The 22755-nt window shown below is 32.7% G+C and overlaps 1 protein-coding gene and 1 long non-coding RNA gene across 2 annotated transcripts; both read right to left on the bottom strand.

Annotated features, from left to right (window-relative positions):
- Positions 1 to 1882: 1882 nt before the first annotated feature.
- On the bottom strand, positions 1883 to 3367 carry LOC107487684 (uncharacterized). The gene is made up of 3 exons (XR_001591806.3): positions 2972 to 3367; positions 2291 to 2361; positions 1883 to 2218 (listed from the first exon to the last, which is right to left on the bottom strand). It is a non-coding gene; the product is annotated as an uncharacterized LOC107487684 (long non-coding RNA).
- Positions 3368 to 17807: 14440 nt separating this feature from the next.
- On the bottom strand, positions 17808 to 20533 carry LOC107487692 (probable protein phosphatase 2C 63). Its single transcript, XM_016108388.3, has 4 exons — positions 20163 to 20533; positions 19528 to 19913; positions 18314 to 18553; positions 17808 to 18220 (listed from the first exon to the last, which is right to left on the bottom strand). Exons 1-4 carry the CDS (start codon positions 20431 to 20433, stop codon positions 17975 to 17977), a joined length of 1143 nt encoding a protein of 380 aa, XP_015963874.1. The 5' UTR covers positions 20434 to 20533; the 3' UTR covers positions 17808 to 17974.
- Between the last annotated feature and the right edge of the window lie 2222 nt (positions 20534 to 22755).

The raw sequence follows: 22755 nt of genomic DNA, 5'->3' as shown, positions 1-22755 counted from the left end.
GATAGACTTTGTTGAAAACCAACTCGAGTTCGACTGTTCAGATTTGCACTAATTCGCAACCAAATGGTGAGGCAATTTTTTAGAAGATGTATATCTGTATAAGTGGATGCAAGAATGGCTTCAGGGCTAGCTGTCGTCCACTCATTGAACCTGATGGAACTTTCCTGAAGACTGTGTTTGGAGGCCAAATTCTTTCAGCTGTTGTGCATGATGCTAACCATCACATATATGTCATTGCATGGGAAACTGTGGAAGTTGAGAAGACAGTGAATTGGAAGTGGTTCCTAGAACTGTTGCACTAAGATTTGGGAGATTACAAGACACATGGATAGAGCTTTATTTCTGACATGCAAAAGGTATTTAACTTATTACTGATATGGATGGAGCTCTATTCTTAGTTGGTAAATATTTAACTTATTATTGTTATGATGCTTGCATAGTGTCATATTAGTTGCTATTTGCTATGTTTAAAGGACTTGTATAGGTGCACGATAACAAAAATGAGGGACTTTTATGGTGAGTGAACAACAATGTGAGGGACTGTTATGCGTCACAACACTAAACACTTAGGGACTCTAATTTTGAATAATTATGGATATGAATGGATAATTTTATGTGTTAACTCTAGGTTGTAGGGCCTGCTTCATGCTGTGCAAGAGGTGATGCCTAACGTGCATAACTGATTTTGTGTATGGCATCTTTGGAGAAATTTCAATAAATAGTGAAAAGATCTAGAGCTTAGGGTTATGGGATTGTGCACGTGCCACTACTTATGAAGAGTTTAAGGAACATATGGAAAAGATGAAGCGGTTTAATGCGGATGCATGGGGGTACCTAGAAAAATGACCGAGACATTCTTAGACAAGGTCACAGCTCAGTCACAAGCCAAAGTTAGATTCTATTTGTAACAACGCGTGTGAAGTATTCAATTCAAAGATAAAGGAAGCTAGGGAAAAGCCGATAATCACATTGCTTGAAGAAGTGAGGATGTTTTATAATGAGGACAATGGCCAAGAATAAGGTGAAGCTAGATAATCATGTGGAGATATTTCCCCCGGTAATCAAGAGCAAACTTGAGAAAGTGAGGAAGCAATATAAACAATGGCATTCAATTTGGGCAGGAGACACATGAGAAGTTCGAGGTGCATGGACATCCTACAAACCATGTAGTTGACTTGGGAAAAATGCTATGTACTTGCCAATTTTGGATGCTAACTGGTTATACTTTTAACTTTCTGTCACAAATTTATCAAACGTTAATTAGTTACTGGATTATTTCATGCTTGGTTGGTTATTTAGTTACTTGGTTACTTAGTTACTTAAACTACTTAGTTAATTAGTTACTGGATTAATTAGTTAATTAGTCTACTTATTTACCTAATTACTTAGTCACCAAATTTATGATATAAGCTTCATAATTAATCAGTCACCAATATGCTTGGTTGGTTAATCAGTTAGTTATTTAGTTACTTAATTAGTTATTTGGTTATTGTTTCTACTATCACAAAAATTCTGTGTGTACATGCTTGTGCTGCTATTGCTAGAGTGAAAAAGCATCTAGAGGATTTCTGTCACATGCTATTAACTATAGAGTCCTACAAAGCCACTTACAGGTAGGGGTGTTCGCGGTGCGGTTTGGTTCGGTTTTTGAATGAAAAGTCATCCGATCCGATTGTCTAATTAAACTGCGGTTCGGTTTGGTTCGGTTTTTTATCAAAACCATCTGAACCAAACCAAACCAATTAAAATCGGTTTGGTTTGGTTCGGTTTGTTCGGTTTTTCAATCAATTAAAAAAAATTCTACCATACTACTTCACAAAGTCATAACATGATATATTTAGAATCATTTATTTTTTGAAGGAAGAAATTACTTTTAGACAAATTACCAAACATAATCATTATACATCAAAATCAATTTTACAAAATTTAGAATGCAAACAAAGCTTACCTCTACAATAGGGCCTATTCTAAAAGTTCCCATGACCTTTTCTTTAAACACCAATGTAAGAAGTGAAATGAGTGCAAAAGGAATCTGAATTGACTGAACCACATTAAGCCATTTATTCATAGTATCCAATGAACTTTCTGATGTATTAAAAACTATTGTAGCTATCATTGTTGGAACAATAGCACTAACTTCTAGTAATCAATCACCTTAACCATTTCTTTATATTTAGCTTCAAAAACCCTTCAGTTATGAATTGTCCTGCATATGTTCCTGCAATGGTTTTCCAATTAGAACTTGTAAATAACAGAGTCAATGAACTGAGATTTAGAGTTAAGCACTTACATATTAGTCAGAGTGTCATATTGGCAACAAAAGGAGACAACGATCCTAAAAGCTCCATACTTGTCAAATTTCTGGAAACAACAGGAAATCATAAGTAATATCACATTTACGGAGTACAGTTGGAACTGGAAGGACAAAGTATTGTGCCATGACAGCTCAACTCTGTGCTTACAAAGTCACCACTCAAATGCGGGGACCCGTAGAAAAATAAAAACCAGCAAAAACACAACAACAATCAGACTCAAATAAATTAAAAACAAGAGCAACAATCAGCAAAAATAAAAAACAGCAAAAACACAACAACAAATAAATTAAAAACCAGCAACAATATCAGCAACCAGCAACAATACCAACAATAAAGTTATTCAACAAAAGTAATTCAACCAGCGATAAGCAACAATACTCTGATTTCAAATATGCTCCAAATTTAATTCTTCAAATCTGTTTCAAATCTAATTTCAATATCTTCCTATCAAGATCCAGAACCAGTTTATCTGAATTCAAATCTGATTTCATACTAAATCACTTCAAAAGGTTCTTTTTATTTTATATTATTCTTCCAAAAAAAACTAATAATAAACAGAAGCAGTTTATATTATTTTTTCAACCATAACAAGCTACCAACAATACAAACAGAAGCACTTTCAGTAGTTCAAAACAGAAATTAGTCAAATTACATACCTGATTCGGTGGCTCCGACTCCATATCTGACTTGAATCGGTGGCTGGGTGGGAGGTGCTAAGTTGTGGGTGGCCAGAAACGCGGCTGGGTGGTGGCGTGGTGCTGTGCTGGGTGAGTGGGTGCTGGGTGGTGCTGTGCTACTGCTGGGTGCGAGGGTGGTGCTGGACTGCTGACTGCTGACTGGGTTGGGGCTTCGTTGTGCTCTGTCCGTGAGGAGGTCCTGGGAGCAGTGAGAGGAAGGTTCGGAGGCGCTAGAGGGGAGAGTTCGGCGGCGCTGCAAGGTGGTGAGAGGAACGGTCTCCCCAGCGCTAGGTGGGTTCGCCGCAGACCTCGAGAGTGCAGAGAGCGAGAGTGTGAGAAGAGAGTGGCTACTGGCTAGGTTTCGTTTGGGGGTGGGTGTTGGGGTAAGGGGGTTAGGTTAGGTCAGGTTCGTTTGGGCCTTTGTGGGGGAGGGGGGTGTTGGTTTTTTAGGGTTTTTTTTACTAAACCGGTTCGGTTCGGTTCGGTTAGGGTTTTCCTGATCAGAACCGAAAACCGAACCGAACCGCAAAAAAACTGCAAAACACATTTTTTCGGTTTTTTTGGTTTTCGGTTTTGTTCGGTTTTCGGTTTTCGGTTTTTTCGGTTCGGTTGGTCGGTTTAGTTCGGTCCGGATCGGTTTTGAACACCCCTACTTACAGCCACCACATCAACCCCCTACCTGGCCAACAATTATGGGAATGATCTGAATACAATAGATCTTTGGCACCATTAGTTAAGAGAAAACCGAAAAAGCTCCAAACCAAGAGGAGAAAGGATGTAGATGAAAGAGGATGCTCTAACATGAAATCAAAGACAACTACCACTTTGAAGAGGTAACTATGACCATTTACTTGCAAGTATTGTCTGCAGAAGGGTCATGCCAAAAGAGGATGTCAGAAAAAAAGAGAGCTGCCGATGCTGCAGAAGCTGCTGCTGTCGCCAAAGCTACTGAAGCTGCTGCAAAGGACCCTAAGAATGCTGCTCAAAATGCCACTGCAACTGCATCTGTAAATGCTACAACAACTAGTACTATTGTAACTGCCACAATAACTGCCACTGCAACTGCTTCTGTTATAGCAACTGGTACTACAACAACATCTGCTATTGCTGCAACTGCTAATTCTACCCCTCTTGTGGAAGTGGATGTCTAGCAAGTTGAGATTGATCTATCTCAGTCATCATATTCTAAAGCAAAAGACTCTCAAAAAGGTATTGTCTCATAAGGTTTCATATTATGTATTTTAAATATTTGGAATATTCTAATTTCTATGTCTGTTTATGTACCCATTTGTTTGCACTGTAGAAGAAGACACCAACCAGACCTGCAAAGCTGCTACCTAGAAGAAAGTCACCTCCTCCAACAGGGTCTACAATCTTGAATCCAATGCAGGGACCTAGTGGAGCCACTGCAGCACAGTTGGCAGGTTTCTTCAAGTTTGTGTCCACCCTATGATTCAAAACTCCAAGAAAGAAGTTATTAATGTCCATAGGTTTAGGATGTTAGTCTAAAAGTTTGTGTTGTTTTGTGAAACAATTATGGCAATGTTCTTCTTGTTTTTGGTTTGTTCATGATGATTTATAGACTTCTCTGCAACTATGTTATGGTATTCAGGTTACCGAAAAATAGCTAAGACAATGCTAAGTTTTTTTATTGTTATTGTCATCACTGCATTATTGCAGAACTTTAGATGAACTAATATTATTGTGGATTAGTTATGAATGATATTTTATGTTAGTTATTGTTATTGTTACTTATCCGTTTGATAATTGTGTGTTCATTTACATTTACAAAAACTAAACTAGGGAAACAAGCTACCAAAGAACACAATCATTTCATGCATCAAAATCCAACTTATATCAATTACAATGTTTATAAAATGGATTACATTAACATTATGGTTCTGCATTGTAGGACTAATTCTGTTCAAACCTTCAACACCAACATTAACACAAACACAAATACTATGAAAATTCCTAAACCAAGTACTTGGATCATCACTTTTATATTTTTTACATATGCTTTTAGTTTACCTACCCTCCATGCAATGTTCATCTTCATCTCACCCTTCTTATTTTCTTCATCAGATTTCATCGGCACCTCATCTTGTACAGAATCTACCTAGACAGATAACCCACACCAATTCTTTTATTAGTCTGCAAATATACATCAAGCTTAGCAAACATCTACCTCAAATCAACAATACTTAAAATTTCAGAAAGTTAATGCACTCACATTATAATTTGAACACCTGAAGAACGACTTATTAGGATGTGTCTCTGTCCTTGACCACCTAAGGACCGGCCGACACCCACATCCGCACCACTCAGGAACTGGTCCACGCTTACTTCGCACATTGTTCCTTGTCCAATTTTCCATCACAGAGGAGTGATTTGACCTTTCTAAAACGTGATTGTCACTCATGGGCGCAATAGCAATGGCAAGAAGAAGAACATATTCAGAAAGGAAGAAGCAAGAACTATGTTTAGGGTTTATGATTAGTGTCAAGGACTACATTGAAAAATTTTGAAAGGTATTTCACATCAGCTAATCATTTCAGACGTCCTTTGTGGAAGTGGCAGTGCCAAGTCAGTGCTCCACCTGTTGACTCATGCTGGAATTGGGTAGAGGGATCTGTATGTAGCCTGGAGCTCAAATGGAGGGTACATTTAGTGCATTCGAAAATTAAGGGGTAATATTGGTGCACGGGTCGAATCTGTGAGACCACTTTGGGGATTTAGTCCTACCTCAGATGGAGAGAAAGCAAATTAATTTTGAGTTTGAATGAAAACTAAATTAACGAATTTCTAATCATCAATTTTAAATTTGAAATTTTCTGAACAGATTTCATTGGATTCTTTTTGAAACTCTTCAATAATAACAATAATAATAATCTAAATACATTGAGAAGTTTTTGAAGATTATAAATAAAAAAGAGAGTCAATAGAGATCGATTCTCACCGTCCTTCATCAACGGCACAAAACATCCCAACAAAGTTAGAGCTTCTTCGTTTCTGCCGAGAAAGACATCCAAAAAATGTTTTAAGAGAAGTATGTTTGGAACATAGGGAAGAAATACTTGTGTAGTGTTTAAATTAATTGGGGTTCGAATTTTAGAACGGTGACAAAAAAATAACATGGAGCGACGACAAAGTAGATTTTTCGTTTAAGAGGAAAAGATTGTTGATGCTTCAAGAAGCGGACCTCGACAGCATGACCCGCAGCGTTCAGTGGAGTTGCAGTTTTGGTGGCATCGATTACTGGGTTTTTATAGAGGCTGAGAAGAAGACCAGATGATCTGACTTCTGAAGTTGCATCTATTAGCTAAATATGTTCGTGTTGGATTTCAACCCACAAAAACAAAAAAAAAAGGGACATAATTTTAATTTAATCTTTTCATGAGTCATTAAAGCAAATAATGAAAGTCAGATAAGAATGAATGAGAATAACAAAAATAAAATAATTTAGTTTGATCCTTTTCAATATATTTTTTAAAAAAAAATAAATTTCTAAATCCAAAAAAATATTCTTACTGATGATACAATCAGGCAAAACCCAAAAAGTATTTTTAAGTGACTATTATAATTCTTTTTTAATTATAGTTTATTTTCATTTCTCTAAAATATATGATTTATTTCATGGTTAAAGAAATAATAAATTTTTTTGGGACCAAGTAATAATTAATAAATTAATTTTTATATGGAAAAGAATTTAGTGTGATATACTAATATTGGCCATTGGTAAAATTTGCGTGTCATGGTAGCTGCAGCTATTTGCGACTTGCAAAAAGCATAAAAGATTATTGGAAGTTTTTCGCAATCAGCTAAAGGACTTAAAAAAATAAGGCTTTGTCTTAAGTAGAAAAAGTATATTCACGTTTTTGATGGTTTAGAAAAAAAATTATAAAATAAAATAATAAATGACATAAATATCTTCATTTATTTCCTCTTCTCACATTTTCTTCTTCTTCTCACATTTTCTTTGACAGAAGCTGACGGACTCCATGAACGATGGCTCGGTGACAGCAGGAAGCGAATGAACGATGTTGAAGGCGGTGCACACAGAGGCAGTTCGAGAAGATGACGACAACAGCAACTCCTCGTGGCGACTGTCCTCCTCCTTTTAGCAACATCAACGGTGAGAGGGGGTGATGGAGAAAAGATGAAAAGAGAAGACAAAGAACAAAAATATAATTGTAAAAATATTTAAACATATATATAATTATTATATTATTAATAAAAATTTTGAATATGAGTCATCTATTCTATTATATAAAAATTGGATGTTTGCACTTAATGATGGAACTGACGTGGCATACTCCGAAGAGTGTTTCTCGATTTAATTATTTTAACTCATTCAATACAATTTATTACCATGACTTAATTATATCAGCTAATTGATTTGATTATATATTTAAAAATTAATATAATTTATTATAATATATATTACTTAATTAATTTTACTACATTAATTGTAATTTGTTATATTAGTTAATTAATTTATTCATTTATAAAATCTGAAAAAAATAAATAATTTATTGTTTATTCTAATTGAATTCATTAAATTTAATTATACATTATATACGAATTAATAATAATTTATATAGTATTGATAATTGTTGCTTAATTTAAAGTAATTGTATGTTGGTATCTTAAATTTATTTTTCAATAATAACCTAAATAGATAAATCTAATTGAATTGAATGATTATATAAAATATTTTATATTATTAATATACTAAAATTAAATTCATTTTTTGGTATAAAATTTTATAGGTAAATTTTATACAAGATTAATTTATTTTTTATTTTTTTATTTGTTTTATCTGTGTTATTTTATTTAATTTTAAATAGCGTCATATTTACAATTATCGCCAGTATGATATTTTATAAAATATGAAAATTAATTTTTTTTATAATTTAAATATCAATATTTGAGTTAATTTTAATTTAACTTTTTTAAATTAATATTATCTTTCATTTAGATCTTAATTAATTTAAAATACAAAAATACTAATATATTTACTATCTCTTTAAATAATAATAACTTTAATTTATTTACTGTCTTTTTTTCTTTTATATTTTGTTTAGCAAAGATAATATATGGATTAGGATGGAGTTAAAAAATATTCTATGTGATGCATGTTTGGTACTGAAAAATTCATATGAAATAGAAGAGAAGAAAACAGAAAGTTAAAGAACACTGAGTTGAATGGTGTAAACAGATTCATTGAAGTCAAGTGTCTGTGGGTTCTCATGTCTCATCTCATTTTTCAAAGTTCAAACACATTTTAAATGTAAAAATTTTAATCATATTTATTTTTTTCCTCTTCAATAAATACTACAATCTCTTCCTATTTTTGCTATAGGCTTATCTTTTATTTAAAAAAACACACAAAAAATGTAAAAAGAAAAATTAAAGAAATTAAAACTGTTATTATATTTTAAAAAATTAAATGCTCTTTTAATTAAATATCTATGTAATTCTTATCTAGATATATAAATTGTATTTTAATATATTGAGTGGTAAATATAAAAAAATATAATATAATTAATAGATAAGTTAAAATAACGAATAATGAGATATCTATCTATTCTATTTATTCTATTATATAGAAATTGAATTTTCGCACTTAATGATAAAGTTGACGTGACATGTTTCTTAGAATGTTTACTGATTCATTTCTTCTAACTCATTAAATACAATTCATTACGGTGGATTAATTATATCAACTAATTGAGATATTTAAGTATCACACAATTTAATATTATGTATATCAATTAATTGAATATAATTGTTAGAGTATAATTAGGATCAATTAGCATTATTTAACATATCTAAATATTTATTATAAGATATTACGTCTTTATTATTTCGATTCTCTTAGCACCTATAAATATCCTTCTATATTATATCATTTTACACAACTTGAATACACACAAACCTTTTCTCTACTGCTCTCTCTTACCCTTTCTAATAATAATAAGTACAGTTTAATTTAGTTAGAAGTTCATTATTTTATAGTCTTCTATAGAATAATCTTTTTATCACTTTGGATATTTTAACTCTTTTTTATTTTTTTTATCTCTTTACATGTAATTTTGTTGTGCATTAACTTTGTTTATTTAATTATTTAATGATAAAATATACTCAAGTTAATTCTATCATATAATAGTTTGTTTTTCTCCTATGTATTTTGATTTGTATAGTTACTATTGATCTTACTGTTTTCGATCTTGCTGCTTTTGTTTTCTTGAATTGTTCTTTATTTTTTTATGACTTGATAATTTAAAAAAAAAAGAGCAAAGAACAGAAAAAAAGATGACCAAAGACGAAAGTTAGAAACCTAAAGCAGCAACATCATTCCTCAGCATTATTATTATTAATATGAACTTTATTATTTCTTTTTTAACATTCTTTAATACAAGCTTCGTTTCTTTTTCTTAATTATTATTAATACTTTTATTCTTTTCTTCTCTAATTATAAATCTCCTTATAATAATTTTTTGATCGGATATTTTTTTGGTCTAATAAATTTTTTCTCTTCCATCTAATAATTTTGTTTCTCTTCCATTTATATTTCTTTCCTTCAATATTTTATTGGTTCTTATTTTTCTAAATTTTATTTTAATTTATGTATTTGTTCTTACTATACCTAATTTTTTTATTTATGTGTAATATACATTCTTATGTATGTTATAGAAATATATTTGATTCCATTAACTTGCCAAAATTTTTTGAAAAATCTAAAGCTAAAGCACAAAAATATATTTATAGATATTTTACTTTAATTTTTTAACTAAAAAATATAATATTTTGTCATATTTGTTAGAATTCAAAGTTAAATATGAATATTAATTTTTGAAATAGAATAAATATATTTTAAATTTTTTGCATATAAAAATAATATTCTATCCATGTTAGAATTATTTAGATGGATAAGTAATAGTGAATATAGAATTATTTAGGATGGATAGAACTAAGTACATCTTTTTATTGAAAATACAAATTTAAAAATATTATATTCAATTTTCAATAGTCAACCTCTCGTTGAACCATTGTATTTTCAAAAAATTTTTAAAAAAATGAAATAGTTTTAGGTGTATAAATTTTGTAAAAATTTAATTAATTTAAGATATTTATTATCGTTTATTAAAAAGGTAAATTGAAATGACAATTTAATATTTCTATACTCTTAAAATATTATTTATTTATTTTTCTAGCATTCTTTATCATCCAATGATCACATTAATATAATTTAATTCAAAAAAATTATTTATTATTATTTGATTGAATAAAATTTTTATTTTAGCTGAAAAAAATATAATTAAGAGCGTGGAAACGTCTCTTCATTCGAGAGTATGATTGAGATCAGAGAGCTTGACTCTTGTGGTTCTTTGATCTTCGTCAACCAAAACCTTCTGTATTTTTTATAGGGCTGAATCACAAATTTACTGTGGGAAAAGAGCTACGAATGCGAGTGTGTTGGAGACTAAAATTCTAAAGTCGTTATTTATATTTGAGTGTGACACTCATTAAACTCTAAAACTCAAATAAAATAGTATCTATGATTTTAATCTCATTTATCCAAATCAAAAGCAATAATGACTTATTTAATTTAACATTTATGACAATAAATGATATCACCGTTATATAAGTCATTTAATGTGAAATTACTTAATTTACGATTATAATTAATATATGTATTGTCTATAAATATATTAAGAAATAATAATTTCCTAACAATCTTCTATTTGGGTTATAAATATATATTTTCCTGAGATAACTTCTTATAAATTTTATGCATAAATCTGAATGTTATTTCTCTTATTACTTTAATAATTTGGTCTATCTCATATATTAGTTATGAAATTACCGAAACTTTTATCACATTAGTGTCACAACAAAACTACTGTAAAAGGATCTGGTAGGTTCTTGTGAGAGAGAGCGAGAGAAGAGAGAGAGAGAGAGAGAGAGAGAGAGAGTATTGAGAAGAGAAGAGAAGATATTTGTGATTGAATGCACACTGAATTTTACACCAGAATTTGGTTTATATACAACAGACTTGACTTCACTAACAGACTTCTAATTTTCCTAACTAACTCTAGCATAACGCTTTTGACTACTACTTACTCTTTATACTTTCATCCCCCCTCAAACGAAGGCATTGAACATCTTCAATCCTGAGTTTGTTTCGAAAGTCAAGGAACTTTGTGGAGGAAACTGCTTTAGTCATTATGTCTGCAATTTGAACATCACTAGGGATGTGTTTCACTACAATTCTGCCAGCTGCAACATGATCACGAACAAATGCCAAGTCAACTTCAAAGTGCTTTAATCTAGAATGCCAAACCGGGTTGGCAGACAGGAGCACAGCGCCAGAGTTGTCACAATACACTTTTGGAGTTGGACCTGTGATGTGAATTTCACGCATAAGCTTTGTCAGCCAAAGCAATTCTGCTACAACAGCCGCAATACCTCTATATTCCGCCTCTATGCTTGATCTAGAGATACAGTGTTGTTTCTTAGAGGACCAAGAGACAAGATTCCTCCCCATATACACACAATAACCAGCAGTAGACTTCCTATCTTCAATATCCGAAGCCCAGTCTGAATCAGTGTACCCAGTTAAAGACAGGTCAGAGCACCTCTGCAAATGCAGGCCCAAGGAAGTGGTTCCTTGTAGATACCTCAATATTCGTTTCACTGCCTTCCAATGTGATTCCCTTGGTGACTGCATAAACTGACACACCTTATGCACCGAGAAAGCCAATTCGGGTCTGGTGATAGTGACATATTGCAGACTCCCCACTATAAAGCGGTACAAGCCAGCATCCTCAAACAAGTTGCCATCTCCCGAGGTCAATTTCAGGTTAGATGTCATGGGAGTAGGAGAAGGTTTGCATCCATCCATTTTCACCCTCTTCAACAAATCATTGATGTACTTTGTCTGGGAAAGAACAAGACCACCAGTGGTAGTCTTGGTGACCTTGATTCCCAAGAAGTAAGATAGTTCACCCATGTCTTTAAGAGAAAATTTGCTATTAAGATTCGCTGTGATGTCCCGAATTATTATCGAAGAGGTTCCAGTGATGATAATATCGTCAACGTACACCAGTAAAAAGGTAGTGGAATCAGAGGAGTGCCTAACAAATAGCGATACATCAAACTTGGTGGGGGTGAATCCCAACCCATGCAGTGCACTAGAGAGTTTAGTGAACCAAGCTCTTGGCGCTTGTTTGAGCCCATATAGTGATCTGGTGAGTCTACAAACCATATTTGAGCCTCCAATTTCAAATCCTTGAGGCTGCCTCATGTAAACTTCTTCATGAAGGTCGCCATTTAGGAACGCATTGTTGACATCAAGCTGCCTAATGCTCCAGCCTTTTGATAGTGTAAGTGTCAAAACCAGTCTTATTGTTGCCGATTTAATCACTGGGCTAAAGGTTTCTTTGAAATCAATTCCATCCCTTTGACTGCACCCTAAAGCAACCAGCCTTGCTTTATATTTGTTGATTGAGCCATCTGCACGAAATACCCATTTTCTACCAATAGCATTTCGATTCTGTGGCAATTCTTCAAGTCTCCATGTATTGTTTCTCATTAGTGTTGTATACTCTTCTGTCATTGCTTGTCTCCACTTGGGGTCACTCAATGCTTCTCTTGCTGATTTTGGTTCAAGGCTCTTTTGAGTGTTTGCTTGAAAGGCCTTCGGTTTTCTGATGCCATTTTTCGATCTCGTAATCATGTGATGGTTACTTGATGGAGGTTCTGGTTGATGTAAGGGTGAGGGGTTAGTGTTAAGTGATGGTGACGGTGAGGGAGTAGGGTGGGTAATAAGAGAGTTGGGAGCAAGGTTTGCTGGTTGGGAAACACTGGAAGGTGGTGGCTGGTTTGGGAGAACAGTAATGGAAGGCAATAGGTGTGGGTAGGAGATTTCTCCTTTAGTGGTGGAGATGGTAGTGAACCCATGGGATCCGTCTTTGAAAGGGAATAAATCTTCTTGGAACTGTACATTTCTTGTAACAAGAACCTTTCTTGTTTTTGTTAAGCATTTGAATCCTTTATAATAAATTGTTGGACCAAGATACACACAAGGCTCAGATCTAAACTGCAACTTATTAGTGTTGTAGGGTCTGGTGTGGGGATAGCAGAGGCAACCGAATACTTTGAGCATGGACAAAGAGGGGTTCTTTCTAAATAATTTTTCAAAAGGAGACCTGAACTGCAAAACTGGTGTGGGAATCAAATTTATGAGCTGAGTAGCTGTGGTGAAAGCATCTCCCCAATACTTGATAGGCACACTAGCTTCAGCCAGTAATGATAAACCCATTGTAGCGATGTGTTTATGTTTCCTTTTGGCAGCACCATTCTGTTGATGAATATGTGGACAAGAAAAACGATGCAAGATACCTTCTTGTTTGAGGTAATTAGACAAAGCAATATACTCCTTTGCGTTATCCGATTGTATACATTTAATCTTTGCATTAAGTTGGAGCTCAACCATTTTCTTAAATTCAACAAAAACTGACTGCAATTGTGACCTATTGTGCAACAAATAAATCCATGTAAATTTAGAATAGGCCTCTATAAAATGAACATAATATCGGGCTCCTTTTATTTCAGAAATGGGTGCTAGACCCCAAATGTCTGTATACAAAAGTTCTAAAGGGGAATGGATTATTGTTTCTGACTTAGGAAAGGGAAGCTGTTGTGCTTTTCCCATACAACAAGCATTACACAATGAGTTTGAAGCTGTGAAAGGAATTTGGTAACTTCTAAGAATTCGAGTAAGAACATCAGAAGAGGGGTGTCCTAGTCTAAGGTGCCAAAGCTTGAAATTTGACAGTCCAGCCACTGTTGCAGCATAAGCAGCTGGTGAGTATGCTTTATTTGTGACGACAGGTCCAAAAGAGTACATTCCAGCTTTAACTGTTCCTTGGAGAAGTATCTCCTTGGAATCCTGAGATTTCACTAGACACGTGTGAGGGTGAAACTCAACCCAGACATTATTATCACATACAAATTTATGTACACTCAACAAATTCTTTTTGATATTTGGTACATGCAGTAGTTTTTGCAATTTAAAGGTGTAATTAGAAGAAAATGGTTTGATTAATGAGCTTCCAACTTTAGTAATTGGCAAAGAATTTTTATTACCTACGATAACCTGTTCACTTCCATTGTAGTTGCTGTATTCAGACACATTTGATGGATCTGGAGTCATGTGGTGTGTTGCTCCTGAGTCCGGGTACCAATTTGGATCATAAACTGTTGATGGAGCAGCTGCCATTGCAACATTTGCTTGAGCATTGTGTCCACTATTCTGGCTAACATACTCTTTATTGAACCTGTGCCAACATTCCCGTGCTGAATGCCCTGGTCTTTCACACACTTGACATACTAATCTGAAGAATTGGCCTCTTCCTCTTCCAGAGCTTTGGTTGAATCCACTTTTTCTGCCTCTGCCTCGTGGAGCATAGCTACCTCTTGACTGGAAACCTCTTCCATTTTCTCTTCCATATCCTCTTCCATTATAGTTGTCAGGTCTTGTGTAATTGTCAGTTCTTCTTTGAGTTGTTGTATGAGTCAGATTTGCTTGAATTGAGCCTTTCTTGAATTTCTCAAACCATTCCTCTTGTGTGAGTAACAACGCTTCCAGCGCTCCTACTGAGATTGGATTGTCTCTAGCATTTATTGAGGTGATGAACGAACAGTACTTTTCTGTTAATCCAGCCAGAATAGCTTCAACATGAGCAGCTTCATCCACAAGATTCCCAACAGAGATCAATGAATCAACAGTTTTCTTGATTTCAAGAAGATAATCATTCATGGAACCTTCCTTCTTTGTATCACTCGGCTTGCTTTTGAGTTGTCTAATCTTGGCTTTAGTTTGCGAAGCAAAGAACATCTCCAATCTCTTCCAAATTTGATGTGAATATGTGCAGCCTACCATTCGTGCAGTGAATGATGAATTCATTGAAGCTAAAAGCCAATATTTCAATAAAGCATCTTGCCTTTTCCAAGCCCTAAATTCTGCTGTGCTCTTTCCTCTTTTTTCATCTTCAATCGAGTTGAATTATTTTGGTATGTTGTCTCCTTTGATGTGATTGATGAGATCATGACCTTCAATCGTTGCTTCAGCTTGCTCCCTCCATGGCAAGAAGTTTTCTTCATCTAACTTGATTGCAATTGGATTTGAAAAGTTGTGTATCACTTCTGTGCTGTTTCTATTTGTTTTTGGTTCCGCCATTTCTGCGCCCTAGGCTCTGATACCATGTAAAAGGATCTAGTAGGTTCTTGTGAGAGAGAGCGAGAGGAGAGAGAGAGAGAGAGAGAGAGAGAGAGAGAGTATTGAGAAGAGAAGAGAAGATCTTTGTGATTGAATGAACACTGAATTTTACACCAGAATTTGGTTTATATACAACAGACTTGACTTCACTAACAGACTTCTAATTTTCCTAACTAACTCTAGCTTAACGCTTTTGACTACTACTTACTCTTTATACTTTCAACTACGATGATCCCATACTAAAATACTCAACCACATAGATCAAATTTGGATGAGAAAATTCAGAAATTACATGCAAAAATGATCTCATGCATGTCTATTGTTAACTTGAATAAAAATTCATGCATGTCTATTTTTAACTTGAATAAAAATTCTATTTTATTCGGTGACAGACTCAGATGAAACTGCAACGGCAACGTCCGGGCTCATAGCAAAGGCGACTAAGTGATGAGTCTGTGAAAGAAGAAGAGAAGAACTTAACAGACTCACAATGAGAGAGAGAAAGAGAGAGAGAGAGAAAGGGAAATTTACCTAGAGAAAAGAAACTCGGCAAGAGAATGGTGGCGACGGGCTCAACAACGACGGTAACGGGATGAGCAGCAATGATGACATAAGCTGTGAACAGTGACGGACCCAGAAAAATTTAGCAATGGGGACAAAAATATAATAAAATTTAGGTATAGATATTTTTTTTGCTTCCCATGATATTCAACAAGTTAAGGACTAATCCGTCATGAATTTGAATTTCATTTAAGAATCTACAATTGGCCGGCAACGAGTTGCTATACATACGAGACAGAATTCGAACCCTCAATACTTATTTAAGCGGACGACTAAGTTGATCACTTGATCAATCTAAATAGATTTATATATATTCAAAATTTAAAATTAAAACTATCTAATACATATTGATAAGAACTAGAAATATACACATAATCATTTTAGATAATATTTTTTTTATCTTAAATAATTTTTTAAAAATTACTAATAATTTAAGTTGTATTTAATTAAAAAATTAAGTTTTAATTTAATTATTAATTAATTAACTAATATAATATAATTAAATATCACTAATTTTTGAGTGTATTTATTTATTTTTCATACTAAATCAAATTTAACAATATAATTATTATTATGTGTTAAGTTTAACAAAATATTTTTTAACATAAAATAGAACTATTTATATTTTATTTTGAGACAAATATAATATAATAAGTGGTATATATGTATATAAGTATTACTTTTTTTTAAAAAATGTGTGAGGGCAAATGCCCCCTCTATATTAAACGTGGGTCCGTCTCTAGCTCTGAAGGAAGATGAGAGTTGTGAATAGGTAAGCGGCGATGAACTCAGCAACAACATGACAGGAGCTATGCGATTTTTTTGTGAAGAAGTCGAGAAGAAGAAGATTTTAGGTGAGGATGATTGAATTTATCTTGCATGGCTATAGAGTATAGACTGAAACTATAAATCATGTGTGATGTGAGGCAAATTCTAATTCCTAAAAAGTATTTATATGTATATATTCGGGGCGGGTATATCCTAAATCCGACCAAACCCCGTCTTGAGCAAAATCTGCCCCCACTCGGGTCAAGTTATTACCCTTTTCATCTGGGTATGGACGGGTCGGGTACCTGCATATTTGAAAACTCCTGCCAAGTCTAACCACGTATTGATACTCCATTTATCAAGAGTTTATTGCTAGCTAATGGACTGCTATATACACAAGGCGAAATTCTAACTCCTAATAGTTGTTTAAGCAGACGAGTGAGATGATCACTTAATAAACTCAAATTGATTAAGACAAATACTAATTATTTTTAATATTTTAATATTAAAAATTTTGAGAGTTTAATTTTAATTATAACTTTATAAAATATTTATAATAATAATTATTATATATATTATTTAATTTTTTAATAAAATATTTAATATAATTTTATGTATTATCTCCTACAAAGTACAGGAACATACACTAGTTAATTAAAAAATTCAATGGCCATAATTTATGGAGAATCTTGGACCATAAAAGTCTTGAAAATACTTTTTTCATTGAAGAAATTAAAGCTCCAAAAAAACAAATATTTTCTTCTCGCAAAAGCATATTGTGTCGAGTATCATTATTCATTTTCTTCAAGTTACAAAAAAGGAAAAGGCCCATATACAAGTATTTTATCTATATTAAATTTGAATTCATATTTATTTTTTACCCAAAAGAAATTATGTGTATTACTTATACGAGTTATTCGTTTATTAGAAGTTATCTTTTAATTTTAATTAAAATAAATCAACATATTTAATATAAATGCCAGATTTTTTTATCTTCGTAGTTTAATAAATTCTAGGCAATAAAAGATCGAGAACATACAAAAAATTGCTCGCTGATCTGATCTGCAGTTATTTTGCAATTTTCTGGGGTTGATTTTTAATAATGGTTTCATTTACTAATTCCTTTTTCTTTTTGTAAAATACATATAATAAAATTGTATGATCATGCTTCGAGATGATCCACTTGTAATCAGCATCTTAAAAAATATCCGATTGCCACTTCTCACAACCTCATTCCATAATTACACTAATTTCTCAATAATTAATCCAACCAATGATACCCCAAGATTTTATGTGAGATAAATTTTTGGGCACAATTTAGCCAATATATAAGACTATAGTTCTAGCTTATTAATTTTACAAGATTACCTATCTGCATTAATAGAGTAGATATCTACAGGAGCATTAACAGAATCATAGATTCCTTGATGTCTTGGCCTACTACCATTCACAGAATTTTGTGAATGATCAAGGTATATAACAATCACTGTAATATCATCATGGAAATGGCGCCTTACACCTTTCTCAATTTTCTTTAAATCCTTATATCTCATTTCTTTTTTCTTTGCAACAGCTTCTAGTGCAGCTCTCACCAATCTTTTTGCTATCCCCTACAAATGCATATGCAATTTCAAATGCTTTTAACAAAGAAAAAGAAACTAAAGGAGTAAGGAAGGGACTTTGTTAGTTATCAGAGTGCTTACTTTTCTTGGACTTCTAGACACGATTTCAACGGCTTCTTTGTCCGTTAATTGCTCCCAAAGTCCGTCCGATGCGAAGATCAGAAACAAATCCTCCGCCTTCAACTTTCGAGTTAATATTGATGGCTCCGCCGTCATCACGGCTCTCTTTAAAGGTACCGGGGACACACATTGCTGGAACATTATAGACTTGTTGTCGAACTCTGGCTTCTTTAGATAAACATCTCCAATTGATCTTGAGACCTATTCAGATTGAAGCAGTAATTAACAAAAATGTGTTGTTTCTCACAGTTTTAACGTGTATTTTGTGTAGCATGGTTGTTCTTATACTGAAATTATGCAACTAATTCAAATTTTAACACATATTCCAGAAGGGTATATTTCGAAGAAGTGACGTAATTTTTCGCACAAGAGGTTTTTTTTTTCTTCTTCTGAATTTTATCACATGCAAAAATTGCCTGGCTTATGGCTAGAGATTCAGATAATGAAACTTCCATGGAACCAATTATGCACTCCACTAAGAGTTGTCCAAAAATGCAGACAAATCTGATATCAAAGATCATTCATAAGCATGAGTCCACCATAGAATCACATAATTGATCCGTGTCACCACCACACTGGGCTACCACAAGCAACAGGGTGCTAAGGTGTTTGACGTGGCCCAAAAACATGGAAAGTGGAGCCAAATGTTGGGCACAAACACACGATATATAGTCACCTTTTCTGGAAAATTTTATTCTTTGGCGATTTAAGAGAAGCAAACAATGAATGCATTCCTTATATCTATATGAAATTCATACAAAAATCACAATGAATAAAGAGCAAAATTGTCTGATGCCAGAATAGAACAGACAGACATAATTCATAGAAGATCATTTATACTCAAATGTACCAAGAAACATTTTCTTTTTTAAAAAAAAGGAGAGTTATGCTGATATAGTGATATGATAATCTAAGTCACTTAAATAGTGCAGTTGAATCTTATAGGTTGTTAGCTCTTAGGATCTATTGTAGTTGTAGCTCAGATGCTAAAAGACAACAATTTAAGTGATCAAGTCACTCATTTAGGATTACGAAGCAAAGCAGAACACAAATTATGATATCAGTTGAAACTAATACATTTGCAATCAATTGGGAAACAGAGCACCCAAGGAAGAAAAATCAAATTTAACGTGCTGAACAATTGATGGATGAAATTGAAGAGAATATATAAGTACCTGAATAATCCCCTTGATTCTCCAAACTCCATTAGCATTAACCACAACATAATCATCATCAGGGTGAAGAGCCTCAACCTCCTTTCTCACCTCCTCCACTCCAACATTATGATCAGTGGACAAACGCTCTGCCACCACATTATGACCGCAACTAACCTCGTTTCCTCCGAATGCTTTGCGACCGAGAACTGCCCTCGAGTCTCCAAGGTTAGCAACATAGAGAACATCGTTTGAAATTGCTCCAAGAATACAACACGATCCCACCGAAGCAATGTGTGGCTGCGAAATCCATGATTGCTTCACCATACGCAAGAACTCCTCTTCAGTTGCACTGAAAGCTTTCTTTATCACTTGCTCCGATAACCCACCATCCTCTGCAGAGAACACTGCCACGAACAAGAACAATAATCGTCATTTCATTTCCATAGTTCCGTACCAACTCAATTAAAAAAAAAAATCAAACGTTGGATAGTCTTTGATATATGGAGTTTCATTGTATCATAAATACCACAAAGCATAGTCATTTATATATATATAGAGTGTTACTCTGTCAATTGTAATTTCAATTCGTTTGATAACTATTAGTCAATGAAATCATATAAATATACTATTGAATAATTGAATTAGTGTCTTACTGTGAATGAAGGAGAAGAGATGGTTGGTGATGAAACGAGAAGCTTCAGGTCCACCATGGCCGTCATAAACACCAACAAGAGTTGCAAAGGGAGAAGTAAACACCTGTGCTTGGTCTTCCAAAGAAGAATTGGCTTGAACAACAGCAATTGAATATTCACCTGCGGTGTGTGGCTTCAACTCTAAGTCCCATAGAAGCTCATCGTCATAGTTGCCTCCTCCTAGTCCACATGAGAAGAAGCACATCAACGGTTTTCGACAGAGCTCCAACATCCTTAATTTTCGTTTTCCTCTTATGTTTCACACTGTATGTGTGTGTGGTGTCCGGTCCACGGTGCCTGAATAAAGACGAAAGAAAGGTTTGTTGGTGAATGAAAATGTTGACTAACGTGTGAATTCCGCGTTAAAATGTAGAATTTTTATCTTTTGGATCGTAGAAAAGGGAGTAAAGGAGACGGTAGAGGAGAGGGGTGCACCAATAAATAGAAAAAGAAAGAAAAAAAATATAGATAAATAATAAAAATATAAATAATAAATAATAGATATATTAGATGTTCAATTATTAAGTATGTATATTTTAATATTAAAATTTAAATAAAAAATTTAAAATATAATATATTTTATTTGAATTAGATTAATTTTAGAATTCATTGTTGATTTTGTTCAAAAAAGTTATTCGTTACTTAAGGGAAAAGAAAATCTTGTGGTGCAAGAAATGGGTTACATGGTGCCACGGAGGATTTGACAACAATTAGCTGTTTAAGTTAACAAGTGAAGAGAAATAATATGGGCTGATAAGTGAAAACAATTTGCTGCATTTATTAGTGCATTGCTTGCGGTTAGTGTTTGTGATGAGATCAAAAAATTCAAATGAAACGGATGTACAAGAAATGTATATATACGTTGTATTAAATGATTAAGATTAGGAAAATTCTTATTTAGTTCTAAGTGTAAATTACTTTTCTTCATCACATTAAAATTATATTTATTATTTTCTATTTCTAGAGGCTAGAACACAAAATTTATTGTTTATTGCTTATTTGAGTGTTATTAAATTGATAAAAAAATAATAAGTCTTGATTAAAAAATTTGATTATCTAAAAATGCTATACAATTTAATATTTTATTTTAATTATTGATAGAAGATGTAATTATTTAAATTCATCTTTTTTTATAGAAAATGATAAAATACTGTTAGTAAGAAAAGTAAAAAAAAAATAATTAATATTGATTCATATATAAAATAAATATTAAAAAAATATTAATCACTTAATATTTTTTATTTTTATATACGTTATTAGTAGTTTACTAATAAAAAACTAAATATATAAGATTTTATACATCACTTTTTCACATTTGTGGGACAATGGATTTTATGGCTTTTTTAAATGAAACAATAGGAAATGACGAATTGACGATGACTTTAATGGTCAACCAATGGAGGCTTACTTTCAAAATTATTTATGACCATTGACTCGATTGCCTGCCTTATTTCTTGTTATATTCAGCTATCGTTTATCTTGTTTTCTTGGAAATTTATTAATAGTTGAATGTTTCTCGAGAGTTAAGACAACGATAGTTGTAACCTTGTACGTATTATGAAAATTGAGAAGTATTCTTCTGCATTAACCCGTCCTGTAATTATCAGATTAGGTTAATGAATTATCCTCAAGACTTGTTGCGGGAATCACTAGGCTGAAGTGCGGACTTCAGTGAATATACAGTTAGACCAGTCCCACAAAATATTGTACTGTTGTATGCACTTCAAAAGAGATGTTTGTTGATACTTAATCTCAATTTTATTTTTAGTATATAAATAATATTTTTTATTTTTATTTAATAATAATATTTAAAAATTAAAAATATTATGTACACATAAAAAATAAGTTTTTAATTAATTATTATATATTTATATATAAATATATATTTAATTTAATTTATAAAAAATTAAGAAATCATTAAAATTTATTGTTTTTGATTATTATTTATTTATTAATTTAATTTTTTTAGTCTAATTTTTTAATTTCGTAATCCAATAACTACTTTATTTAAATATTGATAGCTAATTAATAATAAAAAATAATAAATTTTTATTGTTTTCTAATATTTTTCTTAATTTATTTCTAATATATATTTAATATTTGAATGTTCTGTATTAGTAGTTAATTTTAATGTATATTTAACTATGAAGTACGGACACTTTTTTTATTTTTCGTGTCTTCCGTATCGGACACATTTGAGATTGAAAGAAACATGATAAGTAAAAGGTAAGAGAACTAATAAGAGATAGTTTAAGAATTTGAGGTTCAAAGGTGCATGAGTGTAGAGTGTAGTTAGTTAGTCTAGCATACCTTACTATTTTCTGGTTTAGTATATTGCTTTGTTTGGATTTCTGTTTGTTAGAGTGTTAGGATTGCTTAGAGGATTCATGTAATCTTTACATCGTCTCTGCTTTAAATCTGTTACCCTTGTTGAGAACTCCGAAAGGGATGACGTTCTCACCCGCTTCGAAAATTTTCCATCTTATAAGTACTGGACGTGATGCACTTGTTGGATGTGTCGACTTCTCTCTGCGAAGTGAAGATTGTCTTTTAG

This window comes from Arachis duranensis, chromosome 5 (assembly GCF_000817695.3).
Source record: "Arachis duranensis cultivar V14167 chromosome 5, aradu.V14167.gnm2.J7QH, whole genome shotgun sequence".
Lineage (NCBI taxonomy): Eukaryota > Viridiplantae > Streptophyta > Magnoliopsida > Fabales > Fabaceae > Arachis > Arachis duranensis.
Note: the sequence above shows the minus strand (reverse complement) of the source record. Positions and strands in the feature narration are given on the sequence as shown.

Bases quoted from the DNA above. Each gene is read 5' to 3' on its own strand.
- LOC107487692 (XM_016108388.3), bottom strand. From the start codon at position 20,433: ATGTTGGAGCTCTGTCGAAAACCGTTGATGTGCTTCTTCTCATGTGGA. The intron at 19,914-20,162 runs GTAAGACACTAA...TGTTCGTGGCAG, and splicing joins TCTCTTCTCCTTCATTCACA to TGTTCTCTGCAGAGGATGGT. The intron at 18,554-19,527 runs GTACTTATATAT...CAATCTGAATAG, and splicing joins GAATCAAGGGGATTATTCAG to GTCTCAAGATCAATTGGAGA.